Source organism: Heterodontus francisci, chromosome 42, assembly GCF_036365525.1.
Source record: "Heterodontus francisci isolate sHetFra1 chromosome 42, sHetFra1.hap1, whole genome shotgun sequence".
NCBI classification, from domain to species: Eukaryota; Metazoa; Chordata; class Chondrichthyes; order Heterodontiformes; family Heterodontidae; genus Heterodontus; species Heterodontus francisci.
Window position 1 is genome coordinate 30,469,138 of NC_090412.1, and position 26,635 is coordinate 30,495,772.

General features: G+C 44.3%; 1 protein-coding gene across 1 annotated transcript in view; it reads left to right on the forward strand.

Annotated features, from left to right (window-relative positions):
• The first annotated feature begins 24,685 nt into the window (after positions 1 to 24,685).
• LOC137355358 (NACHT, LRR and PYD domains-containing protein 3-like) overlaps positions 24,686 to 26,635 on the forward strand; it is a 62,291-nt gene continuing 60,341 nt past the window's right edge. The window contains exon 1 of the mRNA XM_068020351.1: positions 24,686 to 24,749. Within this exon, the coding sequence (XP_067876452.1) occupies positions 24,686 to 24,749 (64 nt within the window). The remainder of the gene's footprint in view (positions 24,750 to 26,635) is intronic.

Below are 26,635 nucleotides of genomic sequence, written 5' to 3' on the forward strand. Positions count from 1 at the left end.
TTGCGCCAGACAGGGATAAACAATTACAAGAAATGCTGGATTCACTCAGCAGGTCTGGCAGCATCTGTGGAAAGAGAAGCAGAGTTAACGTTTCGGGTCAGTGACCCTTCTTCGGAACTCCGAAGAGGGATAAACAATTGTTGCAGTTCATCATGCGCTCTTTAAATGTTTGCCATTGCCTAACCACCTTCATCCCTTTAAGTAACGTTTCCCAATCCTTCACAGCCAACTCGCTCCTCACACCTTCGTAGTTTCCTTTACTAAGTTTCAGGACCCTTGTTGCAGAACCAACTGCATCACTCTCCATCTTGATGAAGAATTCTATCATATTATAGTCGCTTGTCCCCAAGGGGTCACGCACCACTAGATTGTCAATTATTCCTCTCTCATTATGCAATGCCCAGTCTAGGATGGCCTGTTCCCTACTTGGTTCCTCAATGCATTGGTCCAGAAAACCATCCCCTATATACTCCAAGAATTCCTCCTCTATGATATTGTGACTAATTTGATTTCCCCAATCTATATGCAGATGAAAGTCACCCATAATTACAAATGTTCCTTTTTCGCATGCATCTCTAATTTCCTGTTTAATGCCATCCCCAACATCACCACTACAGTTTGGGCGCCTGTATACAACCCCACACTAACGTTTTTTGCCCATTAGTGTTTCTCAGCTCTACCCATACAGATTCCACATCACCAGAGCTAATATATTTCCTCATTATTGCATTAACTTCTTTAACAGCAATGCAACACCACCGCCTTTTGCTTTTTTATCTGTCCTTCCTGAATACTGAATATCCCTGGATGTTCATTTCTCATCCCTGGTCACCTTGCAGCCATGTCTCTGTAATCCCAACTATATCATACCTGTTTACATCCATTTTAGCGATTAATTCATCCACTTTATTGTGAATGTTCTGCACATTAAGGCACAAAGCCTTAAGGCTTGTCTTTTTAACATTACCTGTCCCCTTCTCACTATTTTTCACTGTGGCCCTGTTTGATTCTGGCCCTTGATTTCTCTGCCTATCACTTTTCTTATTCCCCTTACTGTTCTTGTCTTTGATTCCCCCCTCCTATGAGCCCTTGCAAAGTTTCCCATCCCTCTGCCATTTTAGTTTAAACCCTCCCCAACCATTTCAGCAAATACCACCCCCCCCTCCCCCCAGGACATCAGTCCCAGTCCTGCCCTGGTGTAACCCCTTCGGTTTGTACTGGTCTGACCTACCCCAGAACCGGTCCCAATGTCCCAGGAATCTAAAACCCTCCTCCTCACACCATCTCTTCAGCCACGTATTCATCTGATATATCCTGCTATTTCCACTCTGACTAGCACGTGGCACTGGTAATAATCCTGAGATCACCACCTTTCAGGTCCTACTTTTCAACTTACTTTCTAGCTCCCTATATTCTGCCTTTAGGGCCCCATCCTTTTTTTACCTATGTCGTCTGTGCCAATGTGTATCATGACCACTGGCTGTTCACCTTCCCCGTTCAGAATGTCCTGTAAACGCTCTGAGACATCCTTGACCCTCGCACCAGGGAGGAAACATACCATCCAGGAGTCTTTTTTGAGGCTACAGAAACGCCTATCTATTCCCCTTACAATTAAATCCCTATAAATATTGCATTCCCACACTTTTTACTCCTCCCCTGAGCAGCAGAGCCAAGCATGGTGCAATGAATTGGGCTGTTGCTGCTTTCCCCTGACAGGCCATTCCTCCCAACAGTATCCAAAGCAGTATACCTGTTTTGCAGGGGAATTGCCACAGGAGATTCATGCACTGCCTGTCTCGTCCTGTTGCTCTGCCTGGCGGTCACCCATTCCCTTCTTGTCTCTGGATTCTGAGCCTGCGTTTGGACCACTTCTCTATACATGCTATCCGCGATACTCTCCGCCTCGTGGATGCTCCACAGTGTCCCCAGCTGCTGCCCCAGCTCTGAAACCCGGGCTTCCAGGAGCTGCAGCTGGAGACACTTTGTGCACATATGCTGGTTCTGGATACTGGAATTGTTCCCGGCTTCACACATAGAGCACGAGGAGCACATCACGACTTTGAGCTCTCCTGCCATGACTTAACCCTTTAAATTAAACCTTTCAGAAGATTTTAATGTCAAATAATATCAATTTTTTTAGGGCCCTTCTCCCCTGGTCCTTGTGACTGCAGAACTCCCTAAAAAAACACCCTTTACGATATATGAAACAAACTATAAACCTTTCTTACCTTAGATACTTACCCAGCTATTTCGAGCTATTCCCTAACAGCAGTGATTCGCCAACCAATCAACTTGCAGCTTTCCTGTGACGTTAATCTTTCAAACTCTGGTGCACCTGGACTGCTCTCCCGGAAGGTAAGAGACTGGGCCTTGATCCTCGGGTTCGATTTATAGGCTCCGCTCTCGGCATTCTCCCCACAGGTCTGCTCCACTCCTCTCTGCTCCCAGAAGGTAAGAGGGACGTAAGAGGAGCAGGTTGGGAAGGCCCCCGAAGCCTCCCGCTCCATTTTACGCCATAGCCCCCGCCACCATCCACCTCGTTGGGGTGGCATAAATTTCTGGCCCATGTCTCTAATTTCAGCAATACTAAATGTAAATTATAATTATGAAATTCATGAACATTTCAGTTTCTCAGGCGCACAATTAATTGAATCTGTTGCCAAATCGTTATTGAAATGAAATGAAAAGATAACTTTGCAATACCACCAATAACCATCAGCCAGCCAATGATACAAAGGTTTTGCTTGTTTTCCGCACACATTTGCAGAATAATTTCCAGTCAGTGATCAGGACCGAGACTGTTACTTATGAACTGGAAATTGTCTCTCTGATTTTATGATCATTGCTCTCTTGTGAGTAAGTGAATAGCATTATAAACTAGCTGTAATCATGGAGAAGGGGATTAAAGTACTCCATGGCAATCCAGATCAGGTGAACATTGTAAAAAGCCTGATACTGAGATTAATAATTTGAAAGACTTGCATTTATGGTGAACTAAAATCAGCTCCAAGAAGAAGCTCATGATCTAAAGGGAAAATAATTCCAAATAAATACCGTGTTAAATTAGATGGTTCACTTTGCCCTTCTGTATGCAGTGTGACTCCAATAAAATAACCACAATCTTTGTCCCTTGCTATCTCTGCCCGTTCATAGTTTGATAATAGAGGATATATGCTGCAGAATGAAACCGAATTCGGGACAGAGAAACCGGTTTCGGTGTGGGTTCTTCGGAATGATTTGGGGGACGTTTCGTCATTTTGACTAAATTACTTCTAATGACTTTGGTTAAAGGATCAGGACAATCCAATCTGAATGAGATGGTGTGCGATTCAGATTCAGCACTGTGCTAGAGAATAGGGTGGGGGAGGATTGAACTGATCAGGCTGAAGGTTGTGTTTATGACTGCATTGTGCAACTGATCTTTACCCAGGGTGTGTTCATTACCTGCAGAACCCACAACACTGACTTATTAGAACCAGAAAAGCATCCAGACCAGAAATATTTTGAGAACAGTCATTGTGCTAGAGAAATGGACGGATCACTGTCGTATGTGGCTTCCCCATCATATTTTCCATCTGGGATTCAGATGAGCCGACAAGCCTGCAGCTACTTCTGTAATTATTTAACTAACCACCCCTTCCCCTCCTAATCCCCATGTTAGTTGATATTGTTAATGGCTTCCTCTCTTCAGGGCCTGTCCTCCTCCCTTTCTGTTGTCATTATCCTCTCAACAGAAACACCCTTGAACACTGTGTCTTTGCAAACTACCATCCTATCTCCAAACTCCCTTTCCTGTCAAGCTCATGAACATGTTGTCATATCCAAAATGCAGGCCCATCTTTCCAGGAACGCTATGTTTGAGCCCATCCAATCAGCTTTACTCCCAAGGCACAGCACTGATGCAGGTCCTTATCAAAGTTCCAAATAACATCCTATCTGACTGTGATCAGTGCACGTTCTTCCTCTTTCTTCACGACCAAGCTGCAGATTTTGCCATCGTTGACCACATCATCCTTCGACAACACCTCTCCTCCATTGTCCAGTTGGGTGGAATGATCCTCTCCTGGTTCCACTCTAATCTATCCAATAGTATCCACAGTATCATCTTCAATCACCTTCAAAGGCTTCTCTCCCATTCGACCACTGTTTCCTCTCGAGTGCCCCCACAATATATCCTGGAACCCTCCTTAGACTCATCTGCATATTGCCTCTCAGTGACATCCAAAAACTTAATGCAGACTCGAAATGCCACTGGCTACCGCCAGTTCTACCTCATGACCACCACGTGGTCCAGTGGCACAGCCATTGACTTTTCACATGGCTTGTCCGACGTCCAGTATTTCATGAACATAAATTTAATCGAATTGAAAAAATATTGGAGAGCCCAAAGCCATCGTCTTCGGCCACTGATGAAAAATACTTTCCCAGCCACCAGCAACATCCCTCTCCCTGGCAACTGTCTGAGGCCTAGTCGAAGTGTTTGCAACCTCAGTGTCCATTTTGACCCTGAACTGAGCTACTGACCACGCATAATCTGCATCACCATGACAGCTTATTTCACCTCCTTAACATCGGCGGCCTCTGCTCCTGCTTTAGCTCATTTGCTGCTGAAACATTCATCCTTATCGTTGTTCCCTCTCGACTCAAGTATTTCAGTGGTCTCCTGGCCAGAATCCCAGCTTAGCCCTCCCTAATTTTCAGCTCATACAAAACTCCGCTGTTTGCATTTGAAGCACAGCATGTCCCGTTCACCAATCAACCCTGTGCTCACTGACCGCCATTGTCTCCCGCTCCAGCAATGCTGCGATTTAAAAATTATCTTTTACATTCAAATCCCTCTGTGGTCTTACCCCTCTCTTTCTCTGTAATCTCCTCCAGCCTTATCATCCTCTGAAATGCCTGCACTCCTCCAATTATGTTACATCCCTGATTTTCACCATTGGGGCAGTATCTTCAGCTGCCCAGCTCCTAAAATCTGGAATTCCCTTCCGAAAGCTTTGCTCCTCTCTACCTTTTTTCTCCCTGTGGATGGTCCTTTACACCTGCATCTTTTACCAAGACATTTTGAGATTTAGTTTATTAATACTTCCTGTGAATCGGATTCTGAGGAAAGGTCATTGACCTGAAACATTAACTCTGCTCTTCTCTCCATAGATGCTGTCTGACCTGCTGAGAATTACCAACATTTTCTGTTTTTGTTTATGTCATTGGAAATGCCCGGATTACCAGCAGGGAGGAACAGTGCGTGTGTGCAGGAAATGCAGGGTGTTCAAGGAAGCCAGACTGTGTTTGAGCCTGCCCGTTCTGTTAGTGATTATTTAAACAAAATAATAACCAGAAAATGTTGGAAAGACTCAGCAGGTCCTGCAGCATCTATGGAGAGTGAAACAGAGTTAACAGCTCAGTTCTGTGACTCTCGAGTTGAACTGTGGGCGATCATGGTTGAACCTGCCCAGGTGTTCTGCAAGCAGCTGCATCTCTCTCCACTGCAGAAAGACCTGGACAACATTCAGGCTTGAGCTGGTAAGTGGTAAGTTGTATTCACGCCACACAAGTACCAGGCAAGCAGCATCTCCAGGAAGAGAGAAACTATCCATCGCCCCTTGACATTTAATGGCATTACCATTGCTGCATCCCCCACCGGGATAAATGTACGGACATACGAAATAAGAGCAGGAGTAGGTCACATGGCCCATCGAACCTGCCCTGCCATTCAACAAGATCATTGCTGCTCTGATTGTAACCTCAACTCCACATTCCCGTTTACCGCCGATAACCTTTCATTCCTTTGCTTATCAAGAATCTATCTACCTTTGTCTTAAAAGTATTCAAAGACCCAGCTTCCACTGCCTTTTGAAGAAGAGAGTTCCAAAGATTCACAACCCTCTCTTCATCTCTCTCTTAAATGGGTGACCTCTTATTTCGAAACAGTGACCCTTAGTCCTAGATTATCCCACAGGAGGAAACATCTTTCCTACATCCAACCTGTCAAGATCCCTCAGAATCTTACATGTTTCAATCAAATCATCCTTTACTCTTATAAACTCCAGCCTAGCCTGTTCACCCTTTTCTCAAAAGACAACCCACCCATTCCAGTTATTAGTCCAGTAAACGTTCTGTGAAAAGCATCCAATGCATTTCCATCCTTCCTTAAATAAGGAGCCAAATACTGTACACAGTACTCCAGATTTGGTCTCAACAATGTCCTGTATAACTGAAGCATAACCTCTTTAACTTTTGTCTTCAATTCCCCTCACAATAAATGATACCATTCTATTATCCCTCCTAATTACTTGCTCTACCTGCGTACTAATCTTTTGCAATTCATGCACGAGGGCACCCAGATTCTTCTGCATTTCAGATCTCTGCAATCTCTCACTATCTAGATAATATGCCTCGTTTTTATTCTTCCTGTGAAAGTGGACAATTTCACATTTTCCCACATTATACTCCATTTGTCAGATCTTTAGCCAGTCGCATAACCTTTCTATCCCTTTGTAGCCTCCTTATGTCCTCTTCACAACTTATTTCCCTACCTCTCTTTGTGTCATCAGAAAATTTGGTAACCATACCTTTGGTCCCTTCATGCAAGTCATTTATATAAATTGTAAAACGTTGAGGCCCCATCACCGATCCCTGTGGCACACCACTCGTTACATCTTGCCAACCAGACAATGACCAATTTCTGCCTACTCTCTGTTTTCTGTCAGCTAGTCAATCTTCTATCCATGCCAATATGTTACCCCCACCCCACCCCCGCACCCCACACCATGAGCTTTTATTTTCTGTCATAACTGTTGATCAAACGCCTTCTTGAAATCTAAGCACAGTATATCCACCGGTCCCCCTTTATCCACAACGTATGTTACCTCTTCAACGAACTCCAGTAAATTGGCTAAACATAATTTCCCTTTCACCACGCCACGTTGACTCTGCCTGAATACCTTGAATGATGCTAAATGCCCTGCTATAACATTTTTAATAATAGCTTATAATATTTTCCCTATGACAGATGTTAAGCTAATCTGAGTTCAGCTCCAACAACACCCAAGAAGCCCGACACCATACAGGACAAAGCAGCATGATTCATCAGCACCCAATCCACCACCTTAAGCATTCACTCCCTCCACCACCGGCACGCAGTAGTAGCAGTGTGTACCATCTGCAACTTGCAGTGCAGAAACTTGCCAAGGCTTCTTTGACAGTACATTCCGGATCCATTATCTCTACCACCTGCAAAGCCAAGGGCAGCAGATGCATGGGAACACCATCATCTGCAAGTGTCCCTCCAAGTCACACACCAATATGACTTGGAATAATATCACCATTCCTTCACTGTCGCTGGGTCAGCATCCTGGAAATCCCTGCCTCACAGCACTGTGCGTGGACCTACACCACATGGTCTGCAGGGGTTTATAAAGGCGGCTCACTATCGCCTTCTCAAGGACAATTAGGGATGTGAAATAAATGCTGGCCATGACCACGGTAACCACAACCCATGAAAGAATAAAATAAGAGATATGTTACACAGTGCTAGTCAAATGTGTGAGCGGGGCTTTGGTCACTGTGTTTGCAGATTGATGGGAGGAACTGTCAATCTCCTGATCGGAGGCAATTGAAAGGGCGGCGGTGGCGTACTGGTATTGTTCCTGGACTAGTAACCCAGGTATTGCTCTGGAGAAAGGGTTCGAATCCTACCACAGCAGAAGGTGGAATTTGAACTCAATTAAATAAATATGGAATTTAAAGCTCGTCTAATGATGGCCATGAAACCATTGTCGATTGTTGTAAAAACCCATCTGGTTCACTAATGTCCTTTCGGGAAGGAAATCTGTTGTCCTTACCTGGTCTGGCCTACATGTGACTCCAGATCCACAGCGATGTGGTTGACTCTTACATGCCCTTGAAATGGCCTAGCAAGCCATTCATTTCAAGGGCAATTAGGGATGGGCAATAAATGCTGGCCTGGCCTGCGACGCCCACATCCAATGAATTAAAAAAAATAGGAGGAGCGGACTAACTGAGGGTCATTACTTGATGCAGAGATCTGGCTCAGTAGTGGCAGTGATAATGCTGCACCTCAGCCACAAATTGTACACAGCTTCAGTTAAATATCTGTTTAGGTAAATGAAATGTCCTGGAATCTATCTCCAAATAATTCATCATGGATCAGTGAAGGTTTCTGTAGCTGAACTCGGTCAGTAACTTATTGATCTATACTGACCCCGTTTTTATAAACACCCAAAGATTGAAGGGATTCTATCCTTCATAAATAATTTATTACACTATTGAATCCTCAAACTGCAATTCCCCAATCATATCTATTGTCTCCCAAGAATGATCCTGATAAATCCTCAAACTCCAATTCCCCAATCACATCTATTGTATCCCGAGAGCGATCCCAATAAATCCTCAAACTCCAATTCCCAAGTAATGTCCATATTTCTAGAGAGAAAGTGATTTGATTTCTCTTCAAATTAAGAGTAGGCTGTATTTAATTACACAATCTACTTTAAATCAGTCAGTCAATGATTCTAATTTTCACTCTTAGATACTTTATTACAGACATGTAAACGTATATTGTTCGGTTGTGCATGTAAATTACCATTCACAGGAAAAGAAAAGCAAGTTCATTGCCGATGGCATCTGATTTTAGTCATTCACTGCATGCACTGTCTCTAAGTGGGAGCTGAAGACAGAGACATGAGGAATGAACTGTACCTAACCAGGGACTGAAAATCAAGGTATGGGGAATGAACTGTTACTAACTGGAGACTGAAGCTTGAGACATGGAGAATGAACTGTTACTAACTGGGTACTGAACCTTGAGTCATGGGAATGAACTGTTACTAACTGGGGACTGAATCTTGAGACATGGAGAATGAACTGTTACTAATTGGGGACTGAACCTTGAGACATGGAGAATGAACTGTTACTAACTGGGGACTGAACCTTGAGTCATGGGGAATGAACTGTTACTAATTGGGGACTGAACCTTGAGACATGGAGAATGAACTGTTACTAATTGGGGACTGAACCTTGAGACATGGAGAATGAACTGTTACTAATTGGGGACTGAACCTTGAGACATGGGGAATGAACTGTTACTAACTGGGGACTGAACCTTGAGACATGGAGAATGAACTGTTACTAACTGGGGACTGAACCTTGAGACATGGGGAATGAACTGTTACTAACTGGGGACTGAACCTTGAGACATGGAGAATGAACTGTTACTAATTGGGGACTGAACCTTGAGACATGGAGAATGAACTGTTACTAACTGGGGACTGAACCTTGAGTCATGGGGAATGAACTGTTACTAACTGGGGACTGAACCTTGAGACATGGAGAATGAACTGTTACTAATTGGGGACTGAACCTTGAGACATGGAGAATGAACTGTTACTAACTGGGGACTGAACCTTGAGTCATGGGGAATGAACTGTTACTAACTGGGGACTGAACCTTGAGACATGGAGAATGAACTGTTACTAACTGGGGACTGAACCTTGAGTCATGGGGAATGAGCTGCCTCTCCCCAGGGACTGACTATCGAGACACGTGGAATGCAAGACCTCCTCTAATCAGGGGCTGAAGAGTTAATTTCTCACATGTTGTGGCTGTGGTTTTAAAAAGACATGGAATGTTGGAGCACAGATACTTGTGGCTGTTTATTCAATTCAATATTTATTGTATTGAAGATTGTTACCTTTATTAATAAACACTAGAGAACAAATGAACATTCCATTTATCTTGAAGGAAACAATGTTCTTCTGATTTTCTGCCCTGCTATAATTAGATCTCCTGGTGAATGATGGAGTGATGAGAAAGGTCCACAGTTGGAAGTAAACAGGGATTGTAGACTGAGGAACAACAGCAGGTGAACCAGCACAGGATTGTGAGAGCACCAACCAGAGAGAACCTTTCTGATTCAAAGAGTTTCCATAGATTGACCAAGGAGCAAGGTAAGAGAAAGTCCCATTTACTCTGAGGAACACTGGTCCTGTAGACAGTACACAAAGGTTACAAGGTGAGGCAGGAAATGGTGAGACTGAGACTGGGAGAGTCTGACCACCAAGACAATTATCCAGCATGAGACCGGGCAATGGATTGTGAAGTGAGATCAGTTTCTGTCTCAAAACACACAGGATTGTGTGAATTTTGTGTGTGTTTTAGATTTCAGATGTTTCCCATCTAGTGGTATCTAGAACTAGGCGGCACAGTTTAAAAATAAGGGGTTTCCCATTTAAGCTGGGGATGAGGGGCAATTTCTTCTCACAGAGGGTTGTTCATCTTTAGACTTCTCTACCCGAGAGAACAGTCCAGGCTGGGTCATTGAATATATTCATGGCTGAGTTAGACTGATTTTTGATCTACAAGTGAGTCGAGAGTTATGGAGGACCAGCAGGAAAGTGAAGTTAATGTCACAATCAGATCAACTCTAATCTTACTGATTGGTGAAACAGGCTCCAGGGGCCCAATGACCGACTCCTACTCCTGCTCCTGTTTCTTATGTTCTTATGTTCAGGGATTGTTTAATTCAGCAGTTAAATGGTTAATGTGCTCATGTACAGAAACAGCCTTTCCCTCAGCTCAAGGACAAGCCACTAGTCCCTGGCTCAAACTGTAAACCTCAGGAATTCAATAGGAATTTTAGCAACCAGTCTCCCAGAGGGAAATGTAACAATTTATTTCTCATTATTTGTCTGTTTCATTGCATTTCCCTGGAAGAAGAGATAAAATAATTGAACGTTATTCACAGCTTAATTGGCCAAAAGTTGTCAAACTGGCTGGATTCGGTTTCACTCGAAAGGCCTTTCCCTGTCCTGAAGCAAATGAGGAATAGTGGACTTGAAATCCATCCTGAGGGCAGGAAGCATCTTTCAAACAGAGGCCGGAGCTCTCAATCTCACAGAATAAGGATCAGATCAAATTCACAGTTTGAAATTTGTTAAAATCCAACAAGGAACTTCTGCCTGATTGGTTATTTCAGTATAACTAGGATAGAGCTTGCAACATCCACACGGAAATAAAGAGATATAAACTTCTTGCTTCATCAAGGTGAGGTTCACGTAGCAGCAAAGCCTCATTTGTGTGTTCACTCTTTCATTTCTCTCTTGTTTCTTCCTCTCTCAAGCCTGTTGCATTGCCCAGCTGTCAGGGATGCAGTTACCCTGCAGCTATGGGCTCAGACTGTGACTGAAGCAGTGCATTTTAAACCAGGGATGTTAGGGTTAAACCCCACTGGGCTCCAGCAGTCTCCCCACAGGCACTTTTGAAGAGAGGTTGTGAATCAGAAAGCAGGACAAAGCTCTCTGGGGATTTACCCCATTCTGGTCCAGAGGTGCCTGCTTCCGACTGTTGGTGTTCACAGTTCAGACAGACAGCGTCGGGAACCTTGTCCTTCCAACTTGGTACATTTTCTTTTATCTTTTTGACTCATTGAACTGTTCCTTACCCGGTACATTTTAATTGAACTGATCAAAGGCGGGATTTGAAGTTCAGACCAAACACAAAGTTCATCTCAGTAAACTATTAACACATTTGCACTGACAAATTATTCCTCTCTGCCAAGCACCTGGAAAATCAGCCGATGGTTACTTGAGGCCGGAATGAACACAATCCAGTCACAGAATAGGAGTAACTTCCGAGAGAGAACTTGTTCCCGATTCATTATTACAATGAATTATTGTTTAAAGCAGCAATGTCAGTTTGTCAGTTTCAGACAGTTAGGAATGGATATGAATGAGCTGAGAATGGAGCAGGGACTTGTGTTTTTACTGAAATAAGTTCATGTTAATGAGACCATTTGTCAAACTTACTGAATAAAAACAGACGCCAGAGAGAAACAAACTTCAGGAATGTTTTAGATGCCAAGTGGTTCAGGGGCGAAAACCGCCTTTCACGTAAATAGGAGGATCTTGATGATTAAGCTTAAAATAATGAACTGCTCAAATTACTAACAGGTAGGAGATCCCATCACTAATCATTATATACAGTTTAGTTTTAGTTTAGTTTAGTTTAGAGATACAGCACTGAAACAGGCCCTTCGGCCCACCGAGTCTGTGCCGACCATCAACCACCCATTTATACTAATCCAACACTAATTCCATATTCCTACCACATCCCCACCTGTCCCTATATTTATCTACCACCTACCTATACTAGGGGCAATTGCTAATGGCCAATTTACCTATCAACCTGCAAAAACAGAAATTGCTGGAAATACTCAGCAGGTCAGGCAGCGTCTGTGGAGACAAAAACAAAGGGGTCACAGAGCAGAAAAGTTAACTCTGATTTTTTCTTCAGAAATGCTGACTGACCTGCTGAGCATTTCTAGCATTTTCTGTTTTTATTTCAGATTTCCAGCATCTGCACTATTTTGCTTCTGTACTAATCGTTACATAACAAGTTTTCATCCTTCTGGTTAACTCTGTTCATGGTTTCCTTCCTCCTCCAGCCCAACAAGACACCCTCTGAGAACGCTCCATTCTTCTAAATCTGGTCTCTTGTATGTTTCACCCTCTCTTCTCCCCAACTATGGTGGTCACACCTTCTGATGACCCGGATCTCTGCTCTGCAATTGCCACCTAAACCTCTCCACCTCCCTCTCCTCGATTTGGACACTCCTTAAAAATAACTAACTTGACCAATCTTTTGGCCACCCCTCATTCTACATCCTTTATTCAGCGCCCATCTTTTGTCTGATTTGGATTCTGTGAAGTGCTTTGGGGTGGTTTCCGATGTTTAAAGTGCTGTGAAAATGTAATTTCTTGTTGTGTATCGATTATTCCAGTGTCAATGAATGAAACACTAGGTAACTGAATTTTACAAGGTCACAAATTTGGTTATAAATTATTGCTGGAAGATAACTTTAGCTATAGTTTGGAGAAATTACTGATGTGACCGAGTCACTTTTAGCTTTCCAAAGTGGGTAAAGAGAAGTCTGCTGAATGAGAGTTTTAATTGAGTGCATGGGCGAGGGCAGACACACAGTGAGACGCACATGCAGTTGGAGAATTATGATTGTATACGATTGTCAATGTGTACTTACACATTATTGCTGTTTTCTGAGATTGAAAAATCCGTGAATATATTCCACAATTCAACGCTCTGCATCACCTCACTGTTTATAAGTGATTGTTACCACCTCAGTGAGACTGTTAATGTTAAAATACAAGATAGAAGCTCACAAACCAATTTGAAGAATTAAATGACAAATTTCACATTTTAAGATTTTTAGTTTATCAACTAAACTAAAAGAAATCCCCATTAACTGAATAGTACTTTGTAAACAGCTGATACTCCAGATTATAAAGCATGGTAATTTCTTTGCTGATTAAAATAGTTGAAAACGTCACACCACACTTAGACATTGCACATTCCTCTTTTATGGCGAAATATTTGTTGTTAAATCTATCAAACTCCTCTCAGTTGCAAAGGGTTGGATTACTCAGACCTCTTCAATATCAATTTCCTCTTCGATCACTTCTCTGAGCTGGACATCTGTGAATAATGTGACTCCTGATGATCCTGTTGGGTTTTTACTGCTCTGTGAAGTTTTATAGGAATTCCAGGTGGGTGATCGGGAGATTTGAGGCAAGGACTAAATCCAACAGACACACGTGGCCCTGAACCTGAAGACGTGGAGGATACCAGCAGCTATTGGTCCCTCTGTTACCTCGGCAATCCAAGAGACAGTTTCTGATACAGTGTCAGTTTGTCCAGGGTGCTGAGAAAAAAGAATAATTTCTGCCGCAAACACTGGTTGTTTTCCTGTAGCCCAGGTGGACGGACCGGGGATCTATGGAAAGGAACAAAATCAAACAGAAATAATCGTCCCTCAAATTTCACTCTGATAGGTTAGAAGAAAAGGTTACGTTGCATTACCTCATACCGCCTGCATTCTTCTCATTTTCTGTCCTGCCATAATTAGATCTGGTGAATGATGGAGTGATGAGAAAGGTCCACAGCTGCAAGTAAACAGGGATTGTAGACTGAGGAACAACAGCAGGTGAAACAGCACAGGATTGTGAGAGCAGCAACCAGAGAGAACCCTTCCAATTCAAAGAGCTTCCTTTGATCGACTGGGAAGAAAGGTAAGAGAAAGTCCCATTTACTCTGAGAAACACTGGTCCTGTAGACAGTACACAAAGCTAATGCGGTCAGGCAGGAAATGGTGAGAATGAGACTGAGAGAGTCTGACCACTGAGAAAAATTTACCAGAATGAGGCCGTGCAATGGAATGTGAACATCTGTTTCTGTCTCAAAACCCAAAACAAAACAAAATAATAAAACACAAAAAACGGAAACAGCTTCATAACAACACAAAGGCCCAAGTGAATTAAAACAAGAAATGCTGGAATCACTCAGCAGGTCTGGCAGCATCTGTGGAAAGAGAAGCAGAGTTAACGTTTCAGGTCAGTGACCCTTCTTCGGAACCCCCAAGTGAATGTTGTGTTCAATTTTTCGGAAAGGAATTTGATCTTAGGGGTGACTCCAGTCTGGGGCAGAGTCCAGCAGATGGACACCTGTCTGTTTATTAGGTGGGGCTGAACTCACACCAACACCATCAGATCAGTGTAAAAATATCTCAGATTTGGGGGCAAATCAAATAGGAGGTTGAACTGTGAAACTAATTCCTGTCAATTCACTGAACACGATGCAGAGACAAACCTCAAAGATCAGCACGGCCTCTGACCAGCAGCTGCGGAGTATTGTCAGATAGTGAATGCTGAACACAGCTTCATTACCTTTCAACAAGCCCAATGTTTAGTACTGGGGATGGTGAAAGACATTAAACACTGGGTGAGTGTTTACCTCCTATTTCATTGGTCACAGAGACACACAATGCCGAAATCGAATAACAGTGGTCAAAGCAAGCAGGGAATGTGCTTCCAAAATCAACATCAGATACAAAGCCAACATCAGCTTCCCAGTGGATTCTGAAATAGAACCCAAACCGAGAAAACACAGAATCTAGTCTGAAATGGGGATGAGTCATCATATTAGAAATAAAGCAGTAAATACTGGAATTACTCAACTGATCATTCAGTATCTGTGGAGAGAAGAAAGTGGGGTTAATGTTTCAGATCCTGATCCTGTTTTCAGGAATGGTCATCAACCTGAACCATTAACCTCACCGTCCTCTCCCCACAGACACTATCTGATCCACTGAGGGTTTCCAGCATTTTCTATTCTTTTTATCAGATTTCCAGTATCTCCAATATCTTGCTGTCTCTAATAAGATTAGTTTAGTTTTGAGTTGGTTTCCTCCCTGTATAAATGGCCCTTATAGTCAGGGTAAGACTGTCCAGATTGTAAGAAAAGCCTGTCCCCCATCTTACACCCCTCACTACCCCATGCTGCCTGGCTGCCTCTTTCTCCCCATTCCCAGCCTCTCCCCTCTTCACCCCGGCCCTCTGTACCCTGGACCCACACCCTCTTTTGTAGCTGCAACAAGCAAGCTCCTCTGATGGAGCTGCAAGATTCCAGTCTCCCAGCTACAGCACGTGGAATATTCTATAAAAGTGAACTGACTTTAATGGTTTCTGTAACATTAAACCACAAATGAGATTGTGTATTCCAGAAGATAGGGTTCGATCAGAGACTCACCCAGTTTGTCCTGTAGGTGAAGAGATAGACATGTACATCTCCATCTCCAGCCTCACTTTCCGTTCATCCATCTGTTGGCTCCTTATTCTCTGCTTGTTTCTCACATCTCCATGCTTTAATCTCCAGTCTGGTTTCTGCTCCTGCCACAGCTCTGAAATAACAAGAATAAAAGTCACAAATAACAATTCTTTGACTCTGACTGTGATAAACTCTCCCTCTTGATTCCTCTCTACCTCTGCAGTCTTTGGCACTGTTGAGGACAACATCCTCCTTCAGTGCCTCTTCTTCATTGTCCAGCTCAGTGGGACTGAACTCACTTGTTTCCACTCTTACCCATCCAATGATAGCCGGAGAATCTTGTTCAATAGCTTCTCATCCTGCCCCCGCACGATGACCTTTGGAGACCCCCATGGATCTCTCCTCACCCCCTCCTATTTCTCATGCTTATGCTACCCCTTAGAGACACAATGCAAAGACAAGGGCTCAGCTTTCACATGTCCACTGACAACACTCTGCTCCACCTCTCTCGACACCTCCACTGCCTCTGCTTTTTCATGCTACCAGATTGACTGCAAATCTTAAATTGAGTCATTACAGCACAGAAGGAGGCCGTTCGGCCCATTGCGTCCATGATGGCTCTCTGTAGTTCAATCCAGTCAGCCCCGTACCCTGTTCTATCAACATAGCCTTGTAAATGTATTTTCCTGAAGTGCTCATCCAATTTCATTTATCAACCATTGATCATCTCCACTTCCACTGTCCTTCTGGGCAGCGAGTTGCAGATGAATGGCACTTGCTGTGAAGAAAATACTTCCTCACATTCCCCCCTCCCTGCATCTCTTACCCAAAAACTTAAATCTGTGGCCCCCCAGTCCTCATACCATCAACTAATAGGAACAGCATTTCTTTGTCGACCTTATCCAAACCTGTCATAATCTTGTAAATTCGTAGCTATGAGGAAGGATTGGTTCGGCTATAGTTGTTTTCCTTAGAACCCAGGAGGCTGAGCACTGACTGAATTGAGGTGTGTAAAATTATGAGGGGCCAAGATAGAGCAGAGGGAAAGACCTGTTTCCCCCAGTGGAGAGGTCAATTACCAGGGGGCACAGATTTAAGGTGATTGGTAGAAGGATTCGAGGAGACATGAGGAAAAGAAGGAAAAGAGAGGCTTTTGGCAAACACAAGGAGAGCAAATCAACGAAAGCATTTGTGGAATACAGAAAGTGTAGGATGGAGCTTAAGAAAGCAATTAGGAGAGCAAAGAGGGGATATGCAAAAGCTCTGGCTGGTAAAAGTTGGGAAAATCCTAAGATATTCTGTAAGTATATCAATGGGATGAGAATATCCAGGGAAAGAGTAGGACCCATTAGGTACCAAGGGGGAAATCTGTGGGTGGAGCCAGAGGACATTGGTAGGGTGTTGAAAGAATACTTCACATCTGTCTTCACCCAAGAGAATGTGAATATAGATATGGAACTCAAAAAGAGAGACTGTGAGGATCTTGAGCAAATTGTCATAGGGAGTGACAAGTTATTGGAGGTTTTGGCAAGCTTAAAAGTGGACAAATCTCCAGGTCCGGACGATTTGTGTCCCAGGATGCTGTGGGAGGCGAGGGTGGAGATTGCTGGGGCTCTGACCCAAATTTATAATTCCTCTCTGGCCACGGGGGAGGTGCCAGAGGACTGGAGAACAGCTGATGTGGTCCCACTATTTAAGAAAGGTTGTGGCGATAAGCCAGGGAACTACAGACCAGTGAGTCTCACGTCAGTGGGAGGGAAACTATTGGAGAAATTCTGAAGGAGAGAATCTATCTCCACTTGGAGAGGCAAAATTTGATTAGGAATAGTCAGCATGGCTTTGTCAGAGGGAGGTCATGCCTATCAAATTTGATTGAATTTTTTGAGGATGTGACCAGGTGTGTAGCTGAGGGTAGTGCAGTTGATGTAGTTTACATGGATTTCAGCAAAGCCTTTGACAAGGTCCCACAAGGGAGACTTATCAAGAAAGCAAAAGCACAAGGGATACAGGGTAACTTGATAAGGTGGATTCAAAATTGGATTAGCTCTAGGAGACAGAGAGTGATGACAGACGGCTGTTTAAGTGACTGGAAACCAGTGTCCAGTGACGTACCACAGGGATCTGTGCTGGGTCCCCTATTGTTTGTCATTTATATAAACGAGATAGATGACTATGTGAGGGGTAGGATCAGTAGGTTCGCGGATGACACAAAGATTGGTCGAGTGGTTAACAGTGAGGTGAGGTCTTGGGTTACAGGAAGACATAGATGGGATGGTAAATGGGCAGAAAAATGACAGATGGAATTTAACGCTGAAAACTGTGAGGTGATACACTTTAGAAGGAGTAATGTGACATGGAGGTATTCAGTGAATGGACTGACACTGGGAAGTTTTGAGGAGCAAAGGAACCTTGGCGTGTTTGTCCATAGATCTCTGAAGGCAGAAGGGCAGGTTAATAGGGTGGTGAGAAAGGCATATGGGACACTTGCCTTTATCAGTCAAGGCATAGATTACAAAAGCAAGGAGGTCATTTTGGAATTGTACAGAACTTTGGTAAGGCCACAGCTGGAGTACTGTGTGCAATTCTGGTCGCCACATTATTGGAAGGATGTGATTGCTTTGGAGGGAGTGCAGAGGCGATTCACCAGGATGTTGCCTGGGATGGAACATTTAAACTATGAAGAGAGGTTTGATAGGCTTGGGTTGTTTTCACTGGAGCAGAGAAGACTGAGGGGTGACCTGATTGAGGTGTACAAGATTATGAGGGGCATGGACAGGGTGGATAGGGAGCAGCTGTCCCCCTTAGTTGAAGGGTCAGTTACGAGGGGACACAAGTTTTAGCTGCGGGGTGGGAGGTTTAAGGGGGATTTGAGGAAGAACGTTTGTACCCTGAGTGTGGTGACGGTCTGGAATACCTTGCGTGTGAGGGTGGTAGAGGCGGGTTGCCTCACATCCTTTAAAAAGTACCTGGATGAGCACTTGGCACGTCATAACATTCAAGGCTATGGGCCAAGTGCTGGCAAATGGGATTAGGTAGACAGGTCAGGTGTCTTTGATGCATCGGTGCAGACTCGATGGGCCGAGGGGCCTCTTCTGCACTGTATTATTCTGTGATTCTGTGAAAATCTTGTCCACCCAGAGGCTGGTGGGTATCTGGAATTCACTACCTGGATCAGTGGTGGAGACAGAAACTCTCAACACATTTAAAAGGTACCAGGACCTGTCACTGAAGGGTGGTAACCTGCAAAGCTACGGAGCATGTGCTGGACAGTGGGATTAGATTGGGCGGCTAGTTTTTTTCAGCTGGCGCAGACATGCTGAATGGCATCCTTCTGTGCTGTAACCTTTTTATGTTTCTATGGTTCTAAAAATTCTATCAAGTCTCCACTGGGCATAATCTTCCAATCTTCCTTAGATACAGGGTTGGTGCCAGAGGACTAGATCATTGCAAATGTTACACCCTTGTTCAAGGATGAGCCCAGTAACTACAGGCCAGTCAGTTTAACGTTGGTGGCGTGAAGGCTTTTGGAAATGCTTTCATTTATTTGTTTGGGGGATGTGGGCGTCACTGGCTAGGTCTGCATTTAACTTCCCTGAGTGGCTTGCTAGGCCATTTCAGAGGGCATTTCAAATGCAACCACATTGTTGTGGGTCTGGGGTCACAAGTAGAACAGACAGGTAAGGGCGGCAGATTTCCTTCCCTGAAGGCCATTAGTGAACCAGATCGGTTTTTACAACAATCGACAATGGTTTTGTGATCTCCACATTATCAATACGCCACCACAAAATTAATAGCTCCTAAGACACATGTAGATTAATAAGGAAAGCCAGCACGGATTTATTAAGGGCAAATTGTGTTTAACTTATTGCTCGAGTTTTGTACCTGATGAGTTAACAGTGCATTAATGTGGTTCATGTGAAGCATATGGACCTCTAAAAGGCATTTGGTAAAGAGCCACATAACAGGTTTGTTGGCAAAATTAGAGCCCATGGAATAAGAGGGAAAGTAGCAGCATGGGTATGACATTGGCTGAGTGACAGGAAACAGAGCAGTGACGAATGGTTTTTCGGACTGGAGGAAGATATACAATGGTTCCTGTGGGGTTCCCGAAGGGTCTGTGATCGGACTTCACCTTTTCCTGATATATATCAATGACCTTGACTTGGGAGTACAGGCTACAATTTCAAAAGTTGTGGATGACACAACACTTGGAAGCATTGTGAACTGTAAGGAGGATAGTGATAATCTTCACGAGGACAATGACAGGCTGGTGGAATGGGTGGACTAGTGGAAGATGAAATGCAATGCAGAGAGGTGTGTAGTGATACATTTTGGCAGGAAGGAGGAGGAGAGGCAATATAAATTAAAGAGTACAGTTCTAAATAAGGTGCAGGAGCAGAGGGGCCTGAGGGTATATGTACACAAATCATTGAAGGTGGAATGGAAAGTTGAGATCGCTGTTAAAAAGCATACAGGAGCCTTGAATTTATAAACAGAGACATATAGTACAAAAGCATGGAAGTATGGTAATTCAGTATAAAACGCTGGTTTGACCTCAACTGTCATATTAAGTCCAGCTCTGGGAACCACACGTTAGGAAACATGTGAAGACATTGGAGAGGGCGCAGAGAAGTTTCACAAGAATGGTTCCAGGGATGAGGAATGTCAGGTACATGGATAGATTAGAGAATGTTTTGCTTGGAGAAGAGAAGACTTAAGAGGATATTTGATAGAGGTGTTCAAAATCATGAGATGTCTGTACAGAATAAATTGGGAGACACTGCTCCCGTTGGCGGAAGGGCCAAGGACTAGACGGCACTGATTTAAGCTGATTGACAAAAGAAACAACAGCAACATGAGGGAAAAAAAATATGCATTGTTAGGATCTGGAATGCAATCCCTGAGAGTGTGGTGGAGCCATATTCAATCGTGGCTTTGAAAAGAGAATTGCATAATTATCAGAAGAGAAAATATCGCAGGGCTACGGGGAAAAGGCAGACAACTAGGTGAGTTGCTCTTGCAGAGAGCTGGCATGGACATCAATGGGACAAATAGTCTCCTTCTGTGCTGTAACCAGTCTAATTTTGTATGAGCACATCCAGATATATATTTTGTATGTTGGTAAATCAAGTAGCAGAATTTAATATCAACAATTACCACATCCAAAAATAAGAACTGATCTGTTATAGAATCATAGAGTTATGCGTCACAGAAACAGGCCCTTCGGCCCACTGTGTCCACGCCGGCCATCAAACGTTTCTATTCTAATTGCATTTTCCAGCACTTGGCCCAGAGCTTTGTATGCTCTGGGCCAATTGCTCATTTTAATTTTATTTAGAGATACAGCACTGAAACAGGCCCTTCGGCCCACCGAGTCTGTGCCGACCATTAACCACCCATTTATACTAATCGTACACTAATCCCATATTTATACCACATCCCCACCTGTCCCTATGTTCCCCTACCACCTACCTATACTGGGGGCAATTTATAATGGCCAATTTACCTATCAACCTGCAAGTCTTTTGGCTTTGGGAAGAAACCGGAGCACCCAGTGGAAACCCACGCAGACACAGAGAGAACTTGCTAACTCCACACAGTACCCAGAATTGAACCCAGGTTGCTGCAGCTGTGAGGCTGCAGTGCTAACCACTGCACCACTGTGCCACCTCATCTAAATACTTCTTAAATGTTGTGAGGTTCCTGCCTCTACCTCCCCTTCCCTGTTCCAGATTCCAACCACCCTCTGGGTGAAAAGAAATCCCAAATCCCCTCGAAACATTCTGCCCCTTACCTTAAATCTCTGCCCCTGGTTATTGACACCTCCGCTAAGGGAAAAAGTTTCTTCCTATTTACCCTATCTAAGCCCCTCATAATTTGTATACCTCAATCAGGTCCCCGTTCAGCCTTCTCTGCTGTAAGGAAAAGAACCCTCGCCTATCCAGTCTCTCTTCATAGCTGAAATGCTGCAGCCCAGTGAACATCCTGGTGAATCTCCTCTGCACCCTCTCTAGTGCAATCACATCCTTCCTATAGTGTGGTAACCAAAACTGTACACAGAACTCCAGCTGTGGCCTAACTAGCGTTTTGTACAGCTCCATAAAAACCTCCCTGCTCTTATATTTTATGCCTCAGCTAATAAAGGCAAGTATCCAATATGCCTTCATAACCAACTTATCTACCAGAGCTGCTGCATTCAGTGATCTATGGACAAGTACACCAAGGTCCCTCTGATCCTCTGTACTTCCTAGGATCCTACCATCCATTGCATATTCCCTTTCCTTGTTAGTCCTCCCAAAATGCATCACCTCACATGTCTCAGGATTTCATTCCATTTGCCACCTCGCTGCCCATCTTACCAGCCCATCTATATCGTCCTGTAATCTAAGGCTTTCCAGTGATTAAAACCTTTGAGGTCCTGCTTTTTAATCTGCTACCTAGCTCCCTAAATTTTTGTTGCAGGACCTCATCCCTCTTTCTACCAATGTCGTTGGTACCAGTTTGAACCACGACATCTAAATGTTCACCCTCCCCCTTCAGCATGTCCCGCAGCTGCTCCGTGACATCCTTGGCCCTGGCACCAGGCAGGCAACAAACCATTCTGGAGTCACGTTTGCAGACACAGGAACACCAATCTGTACCCCTTACGATAGAATCCCCTATCACTATAGCTCGATCACACTTTTTCCTTCCCTCCTGTGCAGCTAAGCCACCCGTGGTGCCACAGACATGGCTCTTGCTACAGTCACCTGAGAAGCTATCTCCCCCAAAAGTATTCAAAGTGCAAAATCTGTTAGAGAGGGAAATGTATCCAGGGGACTCCTGTACTACCTACCGAGTTCTTCTACTCTGCCTGTCAGTCACCCATTCCCTTTCTGCCTCAGCAGTCTTTACCTGCGGTGTGACCACCTCCCTGTAAGTGCTATCCATGATGCTCTCAGCATCGCAAATGCTCCACAGTGTCCCCAGCTGCGGCTCAATATCCAAAACGCAATTTTTGAGCAGCTACAACTGGAGACACTTCCTGCACAGGTATTTGCCCTGGACACTGGAAGTGTCCCTGACTTCCCACATTGCACAGGTGGAGCACTCCACACTGCCTAGCTTCACTGCCATAGCTTACCCTTAATTTAATCCCTTGGTTTACTCAAAAATTATGGATTATTTACACTAAGGACCTAGATTCCCTGAAAGTGTATACTTAGTGTATATAAAAAAAACTGTAGACTTTACATCTCCTTACTTTCATTACTAACCCAGCTGTTTACAGATCCTCCCTAACAGCGGTTATTGACCAACAATATATATATATATATATATATAGGATATAAATCGGTTGGAGACTTGGGCGGAGAAATGGTAGATGGAGTTTAATCCAGAAAAATGTGAGGTAATGCACTTTGGAAGGTCTAATGCAGGTGGGAGATATACAGTAAATGGCAGAACCCTTAAGAGTATTGACAGGCAGAGAGATCTGGGCGTACAGATCCACAGGTCACTGAAAGTGGCAACGCAGGTGGATAAGGTAGTCAAGAAGGCATACGGCATGCTTGCCTTCATCGGTCGGGGCATAGAGTATGAAAATTGGCAAGTCATGCTGCAGTTGTACAGAACTTTAGTTAGGCCACACTTAGAATATGGCGTGCAATTCTGGTCGCCACACTACCAGAAGGGCGTGGAGGCTTTGGAGAGGGTACAGAGGAGGTTTACCATGATGTTGCCTGGTCTGGAGGGCATTAGCTATGAGGAGAGGTTGGAAAAACGCGGATTGTTTTCACTGGAACGACGGAGGAGGAGGGGTGACATGATAGAGGTTTACAAAGTTATGAACGGCATGGACAGAGTGGATAGTTAGAGGCTTTATCCCAAGGTGCAAGAGTCAGTTACAAGGGGACATAGGTTTAAGGTGAGAGGGGCAAAGTTTAGAGGGGATGTGCGAGGCAAGTTTTTTACACAGAGGGTGGTGAGTGCCTGGAACTTGCTGCCAGGGGAGGTGGTGGAAGCAGATACGATAGCGATGTTTAAGAGACATCTTGACAAATATATGAATAGGAAGGGAATAGAGGGATATGGGCCCCGGAAGAGCAGAATGTGTTAGTTTCGGCAGGCATCAAGATCGGCACAGGCTTGGAGGGCCGAATGGCCTGTTCCTGTGCTGTACTGTTCTTTGTTCTTTCACAATCACTTTGCAGCTTTCCTGTGACGTCACTGTTCGATTTTTTTTTCAAACTCGGTCAGCAAGTGAATATAAATGTTGTGCTACTGTCAAACCGTGTAAAGCTGATTGGTGGATCATTTAATACAATAATGATCACCTGCTCCACATTTCCCTGCAGAATATTCACTGCCTCAGAAATAAGGCAGTTTTTGATCTGCACAGCACGAGTAATTCTGACGAATCGGCACTTCTAAAAATTATTTGATGCTATGTCGGCATCGCAAGCAAGCCAGAATTTGTTGCCCATCTCTAATTGCCCTTGACAACTGAATGGCTCGCAGGACCATTTCAGAGGGCAGTTAAGAGTCAACAACATTGCTGTGGGTCTGGAGTCACATGTAGGCCAGACCAGGTAAAGATGGCAGATTTCCTTCCTCGAGGATGTTCGTGAACCAGATGGGTTTTTACGACAATCGATGATAGCTGCCTGTCACCATTACTGAGAATAGCTTTCAAATCCAGAGTTTCATTAGTTAATTGAATTTAATTCCACCAGCTGCTGTATTACTAGTTCAATGACATTATCATTACACCACTGTCTCCCCCACTTCTAGTGCAGAGTCTCGGTGATGGGAGCCCATCTGGAACTGGGTCATGGAGCTCAACGGGACTCACAGGGCACTGTCTGGGTACCACCTGATGTGGAGAGTTGATCGTAACACTCGGGAAATGCTTGATCCCTGACCTATCAGATGTTATACTGATGGGGAGGAGTGATTGATATCATGTTTAATTAGGCTATGTTCTCTTTTTTTAGTATTTCTGACTAACCCTCTTATTAATATTACGTTTATTACAGCGAATCAGAATCTGGGAACGCCTGTCACCACCATGGCTGAAGGTCCAAATAGAAGAGAATATCCATCATATTCAAGAAAAATGAGAATGGATTCAAGTAGGTTCACAAAATACTTAAAAAATCATCTCTGGCCTGATAAATGTCCAGATCTCATGAAAGAACCTGCAGCTCACACAACAAAAGGGAACAGAAGGGGCTGAGTAGAAAGAGGGAGGTGAGTGACCATCGAGAGGGACATCGCAGTCACAGGAGGGAGGAGCCCCTGGGTACTGGCACTGTCAAGTAGATACATGTTATTGGGGACTGAAAGGTGGATAGAGACTGGCTTGGAGAAGGATTTTCCTGTTCAACAGTGTGATACCAAGGAGGAGGAGGTCACCACGAGTGAGTGGAGGTGAGAGGCAGATGGAGCACGGGAATAGGAGAGTGCAGTGGTGGGAGATTCTATAGTCAGGAGGGTCTTTTATTCGTTCATGGGATGTGGGCGTCGCTGGCCAGGCCAGCATTTATTGCCCATCCCTAATTGCCCATGAGAAGTTTGTGGTGAGCTGCCATCTTGAGCCACTGCAGTCCATGTGGGGTAGTTACACCCACAGTTCTATTATGAAGGGAGTTCCAGGATTTTGACCCAATAACAGTGAAGAAACGGCGAAAGAGTTCCAAGGCAGGACTGTTTGCGGCATGGAGGCGAAGTCGCAGGTGAGGGTGTTCCCACACATCTGCTGCCCTTGTCCTTCTAGTTGGTAGAGGTTGCGGTTTGGAAGGTGCTGCCTAAGGGGCCTTGGTGAGTTGCTGCAGTGCACCTTGTAGACAGTACACACTGCTGCCACTGTGCATCAGTGGTGGAGGGAGTGAATGTTTGTGAATGGGGTGACAATCAAGCGGGCTGCTTTGTCCTGGATGGTGTTGAACTTCCTGAGTGTTGTTGGAACTGCACCATCCAGGCAAGTGGAGAGTGTTCCATCAACTCCTGACTTGTGCCTTGTCGGTGGTGCACAGGCTTTGGGGAGTCGGCAGGTGAGTTATTCGCTGCAGAATTCCCAGCCTCTGACCTGCTCTTGTAGCCATGGAATTTATATGGCTACTGCAGTTCCATTTCTGGTCAATGGTAACACCCAGGATGTTGATAGTGGGGCATTCAGCGATCATAATGCCAGTGAATGTCAAGGGGAGATGGTTAGATTCTCTCTTGTTTGAGGTAGTCATTGCCTGGCACTTGTGTGGTGTGCATGTTACTTGCCACTTATCGGCCCAAGCCTGGATATTGTGCAGGTCTTGCTGTATTTCTACATGGAATGCATCAATTTCTGAGGAGTCATTAATGGTGCTGAACATTGTGCAATCATCAGTGAACATCCCCACTTCTGATCTTATGATTTGAAGGCAGGTCATTCATGAAGCAGCTGAAGATGGTTGGGCCTAGAACATTACCCTGAGGAATTCCTGCAGTGGTGTCCTGGAGCTGAGATGATTGACCTCCGGCAACTACAAGCACATTCCAATCAGTGGAGAATTTCTCCCCTGATTGCCATTGACTTCAGTTTTGCCAAGGCTCCTTGAAGCTATACTCAGTCAAATTCTGCTTTGCTGTCAAGGGCAGTCACTCTGATGTCACCTCTTGCGTTCAACTGTTTTGTCTATGCTTGCACCACGGCTGTAATGAGGTAAGTAGCTGAGTGGCCCTGGTGGAACCCAAACTGAGTGTCACTGAGCAGGTTAATGCTAAGCAAGTGCCGCTTGATAGCACTGTCAAGACACCTTCCCTCACTTTACTGATGATTGAGAGTAGACTGTTAGGACCACGTGAGAAAGCTGTCTAGGGGTCCCTCTCAACCTTCACCTGGTCTTACTGGAACAGGGTTTAATTTTTAAACACTCCATGTTTTTTTTTAGCTCCCCATTTGGGGAATGCTTGTTCACCGCTTTCCAATTATAACACAAAGAAAACAGACCACACAGGTTTTTTGAGGTTTAAAGAGTAA